Raw genomic sequence first — 15,704 nt, 5'->3', positions numbered from 1 at the left:
CCACCCCAAACTTCAGACCACCCTTTCCCTCTCTTCATCTTGCCCCATCCATGTCTCCTCAACCCCCATCCCAGCCTGCTCTCCCCCAAAGATACTGACCAAGCACTTTTGTACAATAAAGTTTAATCACAATTATAAAAATGTGGCCTTGGGTTTGCGCTATTAACATATATACAATCCAGCCCAACAAGAAGGGCCCACCCCCACCATCCTGGCCTGGCTGAGCCAAAGCCTCCAGACACCAGGGTGGGAGGGTGACCCAAAGGGTCTGGCAGGAACAGAAGATGAGGCAGGGTTCCAGGCACGGAGTCCCCAGGACTGGGGGCGCAGGGGCCCCCCCCCAGGGGGAGAACATGGCCACTGCCCCTAGAGACCCCTGAACTGGGGAGGGGTGCACGCAGGGCACAAGGGGAAATCCCCATTAACACAAAGCAAGAGGGCTGTGCAACCCCCCAAAACAGGATCTGTACAAGCCGGCACCCCAGGTTTCCACAGGAAACAGCTGCTGGCAGCTACAAAACATTTACAGCTTCTTCTCCGCAAAGAAAAAAATTAAGAGGTGGGTGGGCAGGGGTAACAGGGGAGGCAGAAGCTGCCTCGTCAAGGGACTGAGGCTCCCTCGCTGGGCTTGGAGCTCCCAACCCCACACTTGGAGATGGGGGTATGTGGGCCCTGCTGAACCCACTAAGGCTGGGGGGGTGCTGGGAGCTCAGGGCACCAAGGGGGAATAAATAGGGGTGTGGGCACCAGTCCTGCCCCACCTCAGTTGAGGGAGCCACGGCAGCTCTCAGTGCCGCATAGACACGGGATCTTGTTGTCCTCCAGCGGGAACTTATAGTCATAGGTGATCTCCTCATCCACGCCAATGGGCTGCTTGGAGTAAATCACGATCTTCTTCTGTGACTCAATGGTGATCACCTTGGCATAGCAGTTGGGCTACAGAGGGGGAGGGCAGTGTGAGTTGTGCCCCCCTCCACATCCCTCCCATCCCTCCGCCTAGCTCCCAGCGCACCGTGCAGCAGTGGTTGATGAACCTCGCCAGGTTGCCACACTTGGTAGCATCAATGATGGTGTCGTGGTCCACCCGGAACAGGTAGCTGCTGCCGATACCCTCCTGTACATAGCGCTTCTCCCGCATGTCAGCCACCATCTGGCAATATAGGACAGAAAAGGTCATAGCATGGCCTCTCAGCTTCCAGATGGACCAGGTCTGGTCCCACCAGCCCCTTTGGATAATCTGCCAGCTATCACTCCAGTGTCCATACCAACTAGGCCTGGACCTCAACCCCCAACTTGACTGCTTCTAGAAACCCAGCCTGCCTCTTTGGCCACCCATCCTAATCCTCTGTCTTTTTGACTAAGTCACCAACAAGAGGACTCCAGAGAAATCTGCACTGGCAGTGGCCACTTCATCTCTTCTCCTAGGACCCTCTCTCTCCAAAACAGGCACTTGTTGGCCTAGATGACCAATGCAAATGGCAGGTCACCTGAAAGGACTCATGTCTTGTATGAGAAGCAACAACTCTTATATCCCAGTAAACGGGACAATGAGCTGTCTGCACTTTCTCCTTGGGTGATCTCCCTCCCTCCCAGAGCTTCTGCTGTCAGCTAAGTAGTGGGGACTCCTCCCAAACTCCTATCTCCAGCCAAAATCCACCTCAGTAGAATTCCTGGGCATCATCTTTAGATTTCCCTGGGGCCCTGCAACATCATATGTCCTGATTGGAACTCATCCTGATCACACATCTGCTCCTCCGGCTCACTCCCATTACACTGGGGCCCCATCAGAGTCATAACAGCTAATGGTAGCACCCCAAGAAAGAGCCTCACCTCCTCCTTTGTCCTCACTCTCCACAGTCAGCTCACTGCCTGGTCTCCAGTCCAGGCCACCTTCACCTTGGCTTGATCTATGACAGCACCACTGGTGTCAGCCTAGACTAGTTCTCTCTTCCCAGCACAACTAGAGGGAGCTTACTACCCTCCAAGGACCTCTTCTGCTTAGCTTTCCAGAGATTCCCTCTCATTAGAGGCCCATACTTACTGATATTGCTCCCCAGCTATGGAAAATCTGGGCTCCACATGCCCCTCTCCTCCAAAATCTCATCTGCCACTGGCCCTAGTTTTTCTGACTAGCCATTCTGATCTCCCACTCCTAAGACTACCCTACCTCCGGCTTTCGCACACTTCTCACCTGGACCTGGGAGTTCCTCCTTGTCTTTAGGCTCCCAACTTAAACATACTATCTCTTGATGGTCTTAGACCCCACTGTATGTGCTCACACTGCTCCTGTCTCCCTAAACTTTCCCTTTAATATCAAACACTATCCTTTAGTGTCATTAATTGTCCAATATTCCCCACTTCCTTTTTTTGTTTTGGTAATGGGAATTAAACCCAGAGGTACTTTACCACTGAGCTACATCCTCAACCTTTTTTTAAAAGTTTTTGAGATAGGGTCTCATTAAGTTGCTTAAGCTGACGAGGTTGGCCTCAAACTTGTGATCCTCCTGCCTTAGCCTCCGGAGTTGCTGGGATTACAGGCACATGCCACTGTGCCCGGCACCCCACTTCCTTAAAGGGAAAGACACTACTAGTCCTGTTTCCTGCTGGACCACTAATATTGTTTACTATTGCATATTACTAATGAAGGATGAAGGACACAGGTTTTCACTGGCTAACTCTTGGAGCTGGGAGGGTAAGTAAGGCTTTGCCCAGAGGGTCAAATGGAACTCCTGGGAAATTCTGTGCTGTCTGTCTGGTATGTCAGATCAGAAGCTGAGCCTGGTGCTGGATGTGGAGCCTCACCTGGCGGATGTTCTGACCCACGTATTCAATGACCATCTCATCAGCTGCAATGGGTTCCATGGCAAACAGGCCCCACTCGTGGATCCGGCTCCGGCCAAATCGAAGCTTCTTCTTTCGGAACTAGGGGGCAGAAGGTAGATTCTACTGCTGCATGCCTCTCAAGATCAAGCTCCTCATCTTTCCTACAGACCTCCCAGAATGGAGAATATCTCATTCCCCTCACAACCCAAACACAGGATCCTACCAGGGTAGCTCACCTTGCTTTTCACTGAGCCTCTTCCCTTCCCAGGTCCCCATTCCTCACCTTGAGCTGGTTTAACTTTAGAAGATCACTATCCATGATGGCTGAGGTGCCAATGGCACTTAGCAACCGCCGCTGCTCAGACCGGCGCTCCGAAAGCACACGGTTAGTCCCCTGCAAGGAGGACAGAAGGAAGTAAGCAATGGGAAGGTGGTGAGAGGATAGAGTAGGCCAGGAGGCAGGGCCCCACCTGAGTGTCCACTCCTTCCAGCTGCCGGGCTGAGACGGGGCACACATCCAGGTATTTGTCCTTCTCCTTCTTGCTGATGGGGTAATAACCTTCACTGCGTGCCGAGCCTGTCTGGTGCTCTCGGGGCCCATCCTGGGGCCGCCGCTTGCGCTTTGGAGTGCTCAGGTTGGTGAGTGCAGGGTGTTAAGGAAGAGAATGGGTCCCTCATTGGCCAGATCCCTGGAGCCTGCTCCTCTCCATCCACCCCAGTCCCAGCCCAAGGAAAGGGCGGCCGGTCTGAGCTGGTGGGCATATTAGGTGTGAAGGGACAGCAGATGACAGAAGTCAGTCTTGTACTCCACCTTTTCTGCCAGAAAAACTTTGGGAGGCAGAAAAGAGGTATGAGGCAGAGAGAAAAGATGGCTGGGCAGCCAGAGGAGAAACCCCCAGGCTGAACATGGCAGAGTGAATTGAACAGACAGGGAGGGAAATCAATGTAGCACAAGGAGTGATCTGAAGAAGACACTGCCTGGGGCTGTGACCCCAGGGAAGCCCCCACCCCCACCCCAGGCCTGTGTCTTCCTATCTTGCGTAGACAGGTCGAACCCTATGGCTCAGGATATTTGTGTGATGGACCCAGTGGGTGTCGTTAAGCCAGTCAGCTCCGCTGGTCTGTTGCAGTAGCCGCTCATATGTGAGCCGCAGGTAGCTCATGTCTTCTAAGTCTAGGCCCGAGTTCCAAATGTCATACAGGATGGTCATCTGCTCAAACTCGCTGCGGGGCTCAAAGGAGGGGGGTGGTGGAGGTGGGGGTGGGAGCGGTGGTCTCCGGCGCCGGGTGTGAGAACGGAGGCTGCGCCGTCGGACAGCCCCCTCACCATCACTGCTACTGCTGCTGCTGCTGCTCTCTGAGGACTCGGACTCCTCCTCTTCTTCCTCCTCCTCCTCCTCCCCATCCTCTGGCTGCTGTTGCAGTTGCTGCTGCTTTGGCTCCTCTGCCTCAGCCACTACCACCTCAGGGGCCTCTAGGACCTCATCCACTGGGGAACTGAAGAGAGCTGCTGGAGCAGGAACTGGCTCTGGAGGCCGGGGGGCCGGTGTGGAAGGTGTGGGCTTGATGGCCAGGGCATAGTTGTGCTCCAGGAGGATGTGGCTGAGCAGGGGACTGGGGCGGTCTGCCTCATCTGAGGTCTCTGTGGCCTCTGAATCGTCGCCAGTAGGCAGGGTGGCCAGCCCACGCCGGGCTGGGGTCAAGGCCAGGTCGGCCAGTACTGCCAGGTCCACTTCTGTCCCTGGCTCACCCTCTTCTTCCTCAGTGGAGCGACCTCGGCCTCCAGCCCGGCTCCGACCCCCTCGGGACACCTCCTCGGGCCAACTCTTGACCAGAGATGCATGGTCCAGGGGCAGGTTGCGAATGGTCCGCTCTACGCCCCGGGGGACTTTGCGAGAGATAGGGCCAGGAGACTTGGCTTGTGGTGGGGCAGCTGGTGGAGGCTCTGGGGCAGGCACCTCCTCCACAGCAGAGAAGGAGACAGTTTTCCGGCGTTTCTTAGGTGGGGGAAGAAGGGGAATAGGAGAAGAGGGTCGCTGGTCAGGACGGGAGGTTGGAGCTGGGGGCCCAGCTGGTGGCTCTGGGGGAGGCTGGGGCACACTGGGAGGTGGTTCCTCTGTGGGACCTGGGGAAGGAAGCACACCAAGAAAGAGGAGAGTTAGCTTCTCCCCAACTTCATTAGCGCTGTTAGAGGTAGGAGCCTTGGGGCTGAGTTGGGCTGTGTTCACTCTCCTCTCAGCTTCCACCCAGCAAACTCAGGCAGTTGCACAGATCCTTCTCCTGGCCCAGGGGACACACTGCCTGCCTCTCAACCGCACACTATCCTCAGCACTATTGGCTCCCTTGATAGGATGGAATTCTGCACTTGATCATTCACATAGCCAGCAAATGTACACTGAGTCCTGACTTTATACCAACAAAGGAGACAGACACTTTCAACATCCTCACAGAGCTCTCAGTCCAATGAGTATACAAATCAAATGCACAGCCAAACAGGGAAGATGGGGGAGGGCTCTCCACATTTGGATTTTAGCCATTTCACCAAGACTGGCAGTGATGGAACCACATCCAACGACTAGGCACATGGACCAAGACAGTTTTTGTCAGCTGCATTCTATAATGAGGATCCAATTAGCCAGATCTGAACTAAAATACCCACTCCAATTATATATAAAATTCTGTAGTCTAGTGAGGTGGAAAAGATACAATGTAAAAAGCTGAATCTTAGTATTAAAAATATTTTATAAAATTTGCCTTCCTTCCCAGTTCCTAGATAGAACTGGTGATTTTTCCAGTGGGGAAGGGGTCAGAAGAAAGACTTCGCTGAAAAAGCTGAGACCGAAGCAGACACCCAAACAATGAGGAGCAGGTGGAGAAAGGAACATCTGTCTCTGAGAGGTGCTGCTTGCTCTGTCTCCCAAACTCAGCCCCTAGTACCGGGAACATGGCCTCCTTCCCCTCCCTTGTCAGTGGAAGAAGCTTTTAGCCCAAGTTCAAGGTCACTGTCCTTATGAAGCCTTGTCCACTTCTTTAAACACTGGTAACATCTTCCCTGCAGAACCAGAATCCTGGAACTTTTGGCTAGCTATAGTAGATTAATAGCTAATACAGCAGCACCTCACATGGATCCAAGTTTTTTTATATATACTATCTCATGTCACCCTCCCCAAAATAAAGTGCCCTAAGAGAGTACTATATTAATCCCATCTTACAGATAGGGAAACTGAGGCATAGAGAGGTTAATAACCTGCCCAAGATCACACAGTTTGCAAGTGACAGAACATCTGCATACAAGCAGCCTAGACTGAGTTCATGCTCTTAATAACTGCCCTATGCTGCTCTGGACACTTGTAGATATGGTGGTTTCACATCTGGCTCTACCACTCACAAAACTCAAGGGCAGGATGTGGGATTGTGGCTCATTGGTAGAGCACATGCCTAGCATGTGTGAGGCCCTGGGTTTGATCCTCAGCACCACATATAAATAAATAAGTGGACAAACAAATAAATAAATAAAAAGATCTTTTGTCAACTAAAAAACAAACAAAAAACCTGAAGAGCAGACAGCACCAGGCCTGGCCTGAACAGGCAGTGGTCAACCTGTGTCCATGGCTTCAACCCATGCTCCTAAGACTGGTATCCTCAGCAAGGTCCTCAGCTTGCAATGTCCTAGGTTCTGAATACTAGTGGCAATCCACACCTGAAAGCTGGTGAGGCCCAGGTGCTTGTTCCAGGCACTCCAGTTTCTATGCATCTTCTCACCTCTTTTCTCCATGTTGGGGCAATCTCCCAACTAAGCCCTTTTCCTAACCCAGCCCACTGTCTTCCAGAAGCCTGGCTAAGGAGAACAAATTCCACCTCCAAGCTCAGCTTCACACAAATGTCCCTTTGCTTCCTCACCTAAAGCATTCCTTTCATTCAGGAGACAATTTGGGGGATCCCTCCTTTCTCTGAGAATTGCTTTCCTGATGCCTTCAGATCTGCAGAGGAAGGCCCCATACGCCTTCCCACCCCCGTCTCCCCAGGGCCAGCACTAATGGATACCACTAAGATGATTCAAGCCAGTACAATCAGAAACTTCTTTGAGAATAAGGATCTAAGAAAGGAGCAGAGCTATCAGAGGCCTGTCTAGAGGTTAGATGGAGTAGTCACCCTCTACTGGAATGAAGAAGCTAATTTTCAAAGGAGAAAAGAATGACACAGAATGTAAGACCTACAGGCAGGACCTACAGGCATTTTGGTCCTTGCTTCATGAGACAATAGGTAAACAAATAGGTATTACCAGGCAGGTCACATCCTGTAAACAAATCCATTCTTCTACTTAAACTAACAGAAACTGGTTCTCATCACTAGAATCCTCAATAAGCCCTCAATTAGGCTCCCACTTACCAGGAGCCACATGTTCTCTGGAGATAGGGGTGAACTGCCCTTTGCTGCCCTCCCAGGGCCCTGCCATCAGGTCATACAGTTCTGGCCTGTTCTTGGTAACTCAGATTTCCCTGTCCTGCCCTCTCTTCTAAAACCCAAGAGACTTGCCTAATCTTCCTCTAATCTCCCACCTTGGCCATCTACCTAGGAGACTTCACTATCCCAACTATTCACCTGGATTCTCACATCTCTAGAGATCTCTTTCACTCATCCTCAGCTATTCTCCACCAGTCACACTTTGGATTCACACTTGGATTTCCTACCATGTGACAAGTCCAAACTCACCTCTCAGTTCACCCTCCCACGTCCCTTTTTGATTTCTCATCCTGTGACTTCCCTCTAGTCCATCTCTCTTCTTCCATATTAACTACTATCTTTATTCAGCCTAGCCCCCAGGGACCTCACTTGGTCCTCTCTTTTCACAGTACCTTCCACACCTCTACATTCTCATCCTTCCACCATCTCTACTTATTTACCCTCTATCTTTGTCACTTCCCTTTACTTCTTACTTATTTCTTCCTTTCCCCCAGGCCCTGGCTTCCGCAGGGCTTCGGTGCTGCTGGCAAGCCTGGTCAGCTTCCACCCTCGCTTCCCACTCTCCTCACTTTTCCAGGCAGGCTCCCACTCAAGCCATCCCTCATGCTCTTTTGCTCTTCAGGAATCGAACACCACAGCTCCTTGCCTCCCCACTCATAGATACATTTGCATCAGATCTACAGGCCCTCCCCAGGAATGTCACTACAGCAAGAATTTCTTCCTCTTCTGGTTCTTAACTGTCCCTGGTAGCCTTCAGTGTAGGAACATGCCCAAGTGTCGCCTACATTGAAAAGCTAACTCCTCTATCAATCCCGCATTCTCTTCTCCTTATCTCTCCAATTCCAGCTAAGTTACCTTGAGCATGTTCCTGCATCTCACTAAGCCTTGAATTCCTCATCTCTAAAACAGGAATGACGGGAATGCTGTGAGGACTGAATGAGAAAATGAGTTTTCAATGAGCCCCTAGAGCTTGGCCCACAATAAACACTAAAAGTTAGCTAATATTATTATGGCCCCTCAACTCTCTTCTTTCTCAGCAAGAGTAGTCTACTCTTCCAGAAGACCTTCCTGCCCCACAGAGAATGGAAGGCTACTAATACGGATGCCCTCTGGACTGCCTATAGCCTCACAGCCCCTTCTGCTACCCAATGGACTCAGGAGAGGCTGGTGAGTATTTGAGGTATCAGTTGAAACTATCACTCCCCTTACTCCTTGTCTAAATCACTGGATTATCCAACACTTTTCCCACCTCAAAGACCTCTCTTTTGGCCTGATAATATGGATCACTCCCTCCTTTTTAAACCGGTGCTTCCCTTGGTATTCAAAATTCACCACTCCCTGGTGGCATCCCCACCTTCCTAATTACTTCTCTTTAGTATCCTTGGGTTTCCTTTGCCTACTTACCTCTTATAGGACTTTCAGGCTCTGACCCTTTCTCCCTCATGCCATACATCCTTCTAGAATACAGAGGTGGGTTCACACCTAAACTCACACTACTCCCAACTATCCACCTTGTTTCCAGTCTGTTCTTCCCACAGCATCAGATTAATTGATCCAGATGCCAATCCCACAGGTATCTCAAACTTAACCCCACTAAACTCATCAATTTTCTTCTTAAACCGCACTCATTTCCTGGTTTCCCTTCCTGACAAGTAGTATCGCTAAGTTGTCTATCTCTTAAGTTTCTCTCAATCAAATTTCCCCCAGTTCCACTCCCTTACACCACTCAGTACCACCTTGTTTGGTTCATGCCTGTATCTTTAAACCTTTTAATGTCACCCTACCTTCTTCCTCACCTTTTCTCTCACCTCCTCCTCCTAGAATGGTCTTTCTGAAATGCAGTTGTGATCACATCCCTTGCCTTCCTGCCCCACAGAGAATGGAAGGCTACTAATACGGATGCCCTCTGGACTGCCTATAGCCTCACAGCCCCTTCTGCTACCCAATGGACTCAGGAGAGGCTGGTGAGTATTTGAGGTATCAGTAGAAACTCAGCTCTTTATCTTGTAGGGTGTAGAAGGGAGCAGCATGTGCCAGTGTTAGGAAGTTTTCCTGTGGTCACTGCCCACCTTGGATCATGGGATCTCAATAACAAGTGGGAGATCATATGTATCTTTGAAGTGTATCTTGAAAACTGACTGATTTGATTGCATGAAGTCCCAGCTATCAACATAGCTCATCTTACTTACTGAACAGCCTCTTAGTAGTATCCCTGCATCATTCTGCTCCCTCTCCACTTCTCTCTGCACTGCATCTTTTGAAATCACATTTGAGGGCTTTCTACTACTCTGAAGATAAAACCAAATTTCTAATGTGGCCTATGCACTCTGCACAACCTGGCTCTTGCCAACCTTTCCAGTTTTAGTCATCTCACCAGCCCTAGTTTTCAACCACCAAAAGTTTATCTTTCTTCCAGATCTCCCAAACTGCTATTCCCTCTCCCTTAGGGTCCATGTACATCTAATCCCTTCAGCCTGCCTACTTTACCTGGATTTCAAGCTGACAATGCTTTAGCAGGAAAATGTTTCCAGGCCTGCAGATTGCATGCAGGTTCTGAGTACCCTACACTGTGCCTTTATGATGCTTTCAGTTTGCAATCACAGATTTTCTTATGTATGAATTATTCAACTGATATCTCTTCCTATAGGCTGTAAAGCTCTATGCAGGTAGGACTAGCCTAATGGACATACCACCATACCCTTTGCACCTGCTACTGGCTGTGGTAAACATTCAATCAGTATTTAATTCTTGAATAAGCAATTTCCACAGAATAAAGTATATGCATGTGCTATGAAATAACAGAATGTGCAAGTTCACAAAGGAAAGCAAAAATAAAACCAAGTTCTGGATTAATGTTAATATGTCAGATTAATCCTGCAAATATACTCTACACATTAAGGAATAGGATTAAGAAAAATGAGTAGAAGCTGGGCCTGGTGATACACACATATAATCCCAGCAACTCAGGAGGCTGAGGAAAGAAGATTGCAAATTATCAGCCTCAGCTACTTGGAAAGACTGTCTCAAAGCTTAAAAAAAAAAAAAAAAAAGGGATGTGGATGTAACTTAGTGGTATAGCACTTGCCTAACATGCATGAAGCCCTGGGTTCAATCCCCAGTACAGCCAAGGCGGGGGGAGAGGGGGAAGAAAAATTAGTAGTAAAATTTATTAAATTGGGAATTTCCTCCTTAGCTTACTTTTACTTGGGAGGAGATCATCCTGTTTTACTTTAGTAACTAAATACCTTGGTCTGGCTCTGTGAACCATCACAGCAGTGCAATTTGAATGTTAAGCCACTAACGTCTCCAAAGAGGACGGGACAAAAGATAGTGACTTTTTTTGTATGTTTTTCCAATAAAGTCACACATACTTACAATTACTTAATAAATATTGCACTGTTCTCTCTCAAAGACACGGACGCGTACAAATACACATGTACAGATCACACTTCAGATCCTATACACCCACCTGCAGGCCTTGCTGGAGACTTCTCTTGTTCAGAGAGAGGTGTAACTGGGGAGCCTGCAACTCTCTCTGGCTCGGGCTCCTCAACAGGTGCTGGGAGAGGTGCTGGAACTTCTCCGGGGGGCGAAGACGCTGAGGAAATGACTGCTGGCTGCTCTTCTTCCTCTTCCTCTTCTGAGGATGATTCCGATGATGAAGAGGATGATGAGGATGATGAGGAAGAAGATGAGGAAGATGAAGAGCTGGAGGAACTGCTGCTCTCCGAGTCTGACGTGCTACCATTTTCACCATCTGAGTCAGCATACAGAGAACATTTGGAGGACGAATCGCTTTCCTCATCCTCGCCTGGAAATCCAGAAGGGGTAATCAGGCGAGATGGGAAGACCCTCATTCAGTCAAGCCAGGTTCATTCACTGACTCACTACTCTGAACACAAGGCTCTACACCAGATGCTGGAAGTCCAATTTGTCAAGGAATTGGATAAGCACATGTATTCACAGGGCTGGGGAGCGCGGCAAAGGGAGCCCTGGATTCTGCCTGCATAAGCAAGTCAGGGAAGGTATTCCTGAGGAGATACTGAAATCAAGGACATGAAGGGGTCCCACCGAGCAGACATGGGGGCTAAGCAGGGACAACAAAGGCAAGAGAAAAAGACCTGGAGACAGGCAAAGCATCTGCTTGTACTACTGAAGCTTTTCCCATTGTGGGTCTTAAGGACAACCTGGATGAAAGACTCTGTAAGAAAAGATTCTGGGGGGCTGGGGATGTGGCTCAAGCGGTAGCGTGCTCGCTTGGCATGCGTGCTACCCGGGTTTGATCCTCAGCACCACATACAAACAAAGTTGTTGTGTCCGCCAAAAACTAAAAAATAAATATTAAAAAATTATCTCTCTCTTAAAAAAAAAAGAAAAAAAAAGAAAAGATTCTGGGGTGAAATAAGCTTGAGAACACTGCATGCTCCATGCCTCTGGGAGACTGGTAATATGGGAAGTGCTTTAAAAAAATATCTAAGATCTTCATTTCCCTTAAGGAACATAATTGGGTAAATTAGAATAGGTGTTAGTGACTGGGAAGGGGGTTGGAGAATAGTGAGACGAAGCTGAACAGTTAAGCAGGTGCTAGATTATAAGTGGCCTATGCTGTCAGTCCGAGGAGTCACATTGTTGAAAACAGGGAACAGGAAAAGACTCTATAGAGAGAAGAGGATTAGGTGCACATTTTAGAAAAGATAATTTCATAAGTAATTTTGGAAATTAACTGGAATGAAAGGAGGATGGAAATAGAGACAGAAATCAGTCAAGACTACTTAAAAAATGTAAGAAAGAAAGGACAGCAGTGGGAACAAACAGGTGACAAATTCAAGAAGCATCAGAAGGTAAAACTGATGAAAAGTAGTGATCTGTACCCCTCATCCTTAGTAGCTAATCCTGTCCTCTGTTTCAGTAAAGGAGAGCCTCAGATTATGTTCCCCATCCTGGTCCCTGCTGAAATGGTACTTCTCAGAGCTATTCTTTGACCATCATACAGAGAACAATAAATCTTCCCCCAGGTCTGCCACCCTATTACTCTCTGCCCCATTACCCTATTTTGTCTTCTAAGCATAATCTCTATTTGAAGTGAGAGGATTTGTTCACTTGTTTGTCAAGTCTCTGCCACCCATCCAACAAGCTCTCAAACCAAGGAACCATATCTGTCTTGGTCACTGCCGTGTCTTAAGTACCTAAAACATCTGGCACAGAGGAAGGGCCCAATATATATCTGAAAGGATGAATGAAAAGGAAGACTAAACTATGTATCTAAGTGGACACTGGGAGCCAACAGGTGTTTAATTAGACAAGAGGACTGACTGGTTGATGGCAGTCATGAGGAGGGGAAGAGGGAGGCACAGCTTGGTGGCTGGTCCTTCCAAGAAGAGCAGGGTCCAGTCTGACAGCGTCAAAGGGCAAGAGAATAAAGACCCCCTTATCTCTGGGGCTTGGGAAAATAACACTTTGCTGAGTTGTCCTCAGAAAAGAGCTGTGTTTCAGAAGAAGCAAGCAGGAGAGATCCCTTTGAATACTTGAGTTAATGTTTCCAGGGCGCCAAGGATTCCAAAAGATGTGGCTGAAAGAGTTGCTATTGTAGGGCTGGGGATATAGCTCAGTTGGTAGAGTGCTTGTCTAGCATGCATAAGGCTCTGGGTTCAATCCCCAGCACCACATTTATTAAAAAAAAAAAAAAAAAAAAAAGGGTTGCTACTGTAAAGAGCAAAGGTGGCCAGTATGACCAACAGGAAGGTTATGTGGGCTCGAGAAAGGGCAAACCATGTGGCTGAATCCCTTTCTTCCTAAGACAAAACTCACTATCTTGCTCACCATCTGATGCTTCTGTCTCTTTCTTAGCAGTATCCACAGCTTCTTCTCGATCTTCATCTTCTTCATCTTCCTCATCATCTTCTTCATCCTTAACAAAAAGAATAAGGACTAATAGGAAAGGAACAACTAGTCCTCCATGAGGACCTAGGCTCCAGCCCAGAGAGAAGCTGACATAGGAATAAAGATTCAGGAAATAGGCTTCGGCAGGAACCTGGCACCTCTCACCTTATCTGAGGAAGATTCCTGGGATGCCTCTTCCCCTTCACTATCCAGAGCAAAGGACTTTCGGTGCTTGCCTTGGGTCTTGCCTCGATCTTCGTCTCGCTTTGGGGGCTTGGACCCTGGACGTCCTGGTTCTCCAGCTTCCTTCTCTCGCTCGGGATCTAGGTCAGGTGAGTGAAATTTAGGGAAATGCCCATCAATAATGTTTCTACTTCCCTACCCCATACACAAAGAGTTTTCTGTACACTGCTGCTGAACTTCCCAACAAGCCTCAGTTTATAGAAAGCGGAAGCTCAGAGAAGAAACACAAACACCTTACAATTACCTAATATTTTATAGTTTAGACACACGCCACATATTTTATCTTTCATTCTTTTCTCCATTAGGAGAACAAGAGCAAGTCAACTTGTTCTGCCTGGCCCATGAAAAGAGTACTAAGGCCAGTGGGTTTCCTGGGAAGTAGATCTGACTCAATAAGGAAGTTTCCCAGCTATACAAGCTGTTAACCAATAGCTCAGACTTCAACAAAGTGGGAGGAAGGTTGTAGGGGAACATTAAGATAGTAAACTTGGGTAGATGACTTGTTTAACCTCCAAGTTTGATTCCAAGTACTGAAGTTATCATTTTCATGTGGTAGGCGAAAAACTCAAGCCAACCTACCAGAGTTAAGACCCAAACCAAGATCCAGGGAGAATCCTATCAGTGCTTCTAACACCTCCCAGAATGGCTTTATTTTCATTTTAACTCAATATCAACATTTCCACTTGGCTCTTTTCCTCTCTTAAATATCCCATTCCCTTTCTCTTTCTGCCTGATCTCCCTCTCACCATCTTCATCTTCTTCAGCAGGAGTGGAGGGCCGTGGCCTCTTTTCTTCACTGGCCTCTGAAATTTCTGATGGCTCTTTCCGCTTTACCTGGGTGAGAAGGAAGACATAGGGTCCACTTAGAACTCACACATAATTCCCAATCACCCCTACCCTAAGGATGGAAGGCCCCCCTTCCCCACTCAACTCAGAGAGATCACAGTTCAAGGTACCTTGAATGAAGGCAGCCGTAGGGCCCCTCGCAGCCCTGACCCAAAGGCGAAGGCCTCGATGCCTGTGGTACCCCCACTCTTGGCCCAGTCTACAAGGGACAGCATGCCTGGCTCTTTGAGCTTTGTCTTCTCTTTATCCTCTTCCTTGGCTTGCTGTTTGGCTGCATTCTGGAATGGCTGCAGACAGAAGGGGGATTGAAACTCAGACGATCCCTTCTGCCTGACGACCACTCTTCCCAGGTTCCAAGAATAGAGATGCATTAACTTGTTCCTCCACTTGACACCATCTCTGTCATGCCTCTACCAGTCCTTTACAGACATTTTCCTCAAAAGTCTGCACACTTAGCTCATGGGCCTTAGGAAACAGCTACTATTTTTCCTAGTTTACAAATGGCAAAACTAAAATCGGAGGACAATAAAAATTTAAGGGCCTTTTCCACTGTAAGTAAGCAACAGAGCCAGGATGAAGCTCTTCTAGCTCAGGTCTGTTCTTGTCTGCTGCTCTGTGCCCCCACTAAAACTCCCCTGACCAACTAGTATGTCCCCAAAAGCCAGCTATCTCATTTTTCACTTGCTTTGACCTGCAAAAACCAGAGTTCTACCTCTTCCACTAAAGTCCAAGATTGCCCAGTCCTAGGCACTGGCCCTTACCTTGGCCTTCTCTTCCTTGCTTTCCCACCACTGATCAAAGGCTCCAAAGGCCACATTTTCCACCATCTTGCGGTTGAGGTCTCGCTGCATGATGCTTTTCATTTCTTGGACTAGGGTGGCCAGCACACGGCCCACAGTGCCCGCTGATGGTAGGGCCTTGCCTTCTGCCAGCTCTGCTTCCTCCCTAGGAGGCAGCCGGGCCTCTTCACCCGAGATTGAGGAGGAGGGCAGGGGCTCGGCTGCCATGGGCAAAGGCAGGTGGTAGGCCTCCCGAGAGTATGCCCCACGGCCTTCTTGCCCTTGGGTATATAGAGCATAGGGCAAGCCATAGGCTGCCTCTTGCGGGGGCGGAAAGGGGAGAAAGGCCTCCCCAAAGGCCCCACCAGGAGGGCCAGCAGAGGCAGCAGTCAATCCTTTGCCCTGCCGCAGCTGATGAAGCCGAGTTAACATCTGGGTCTGCATCTGGAAGGACATAGGCATCCCTCCCCACTGAGCCCCAAGTCGATCCATGAGTTCCAGGGAGTTCACAAAGTCATAGATGTGGGGTGGCGGTGGTGGAGGTGGGGGGTACTCTGGGGGTGGTGGCCCATCAGGTCGGGGTGGGAGGAGGTAGGCAGGTTGGTGGGGAGGATAGCCAAGGGGAAGGGAAGCCAGGTAAGGAGGTGGAGGAGGAGGTGGAGGAGGTGC

The 15,704-nt window shown here is 49.0% G+C and overlaps 1 protein-coding gene across 4 annotated transcripts in view; it reads right to left on the bottom strand.

Moving 5' to 3' along the window:
• Nucleotides 1-106: 106 nt before the first annotated feature.
• The window catches only part of Setd1a (SET domain containing 1A, histone lysine methyltransferase), a 23,822-nt gene continuing 8,224 nt past the window's right edge, over nt 107-15,704 (bottom strand). For all 4 annotated transcript variants that reach the window (XM_015491323.2, XM_048789809.1, XM_015491321.2 and 1 more), the window contains exons 8-19: nt 15,018-15,704; nt 14,367-14,543; nt 14,157-14,244; nt 13,333-13,490; nt 13,108-13,195; nt 10,757-11,098; nt 3,896-4,948; nt 3,294-3,466; nt 3,107-3,217; nt 2,803-2,922; nt 1,013-1,150; nt 107-936 (exon numbers count right to left, since the gene is read on the bottom strand). The exon at nt 15,018-15,704 is cut by the window's right edge and continues 141 nt beyond it. In XM_015491323.2, the coding sequence (XP_015346809.1) occupies nt 763-936; nt 1,013-1,150; nt 2,803-2,922; nt 3,107-3,217; nt 3,294-3,466; nt 3,896-4,948; nt 10,757-11,098; nt 13,108-13,195; nt 13,333-13,490; nt 14,157-14,244; nt 14,367-14,543; nt 15,018-15,704 (3,309 nt within the window). In that variant the 3' untranslated portion in view covers nt 107-762. The remainder of the gene's footprint in view (nt 937-1,012; nt 1,151-2,802; nt 2,923-3,106; nt 3,218-3,293; nt 3,467-3,895; nt 4,949-10,756; nt 11,099-13,107; nt 13,196-13,332; nt 13,491-14,156; nt 14,245-14,366; nt 14,544-15,017) is intronic.

Source organism: Marmota marmota, unplaced genomic scaffold (genome assembly GCF_001458135.2).
Source record: "Marmota marmota marmota unplaced genomic scaffold, marMar, whole genome shotgun sequence".
NCBI lineage: Eukaryota > Metazoa > Chordata > Mammalia > Rodentia > Sciuridae > Marmota > Marmota marmota.
This window is presented reverse-complemented; position numbering and strand designations above follow the sequence as displayed.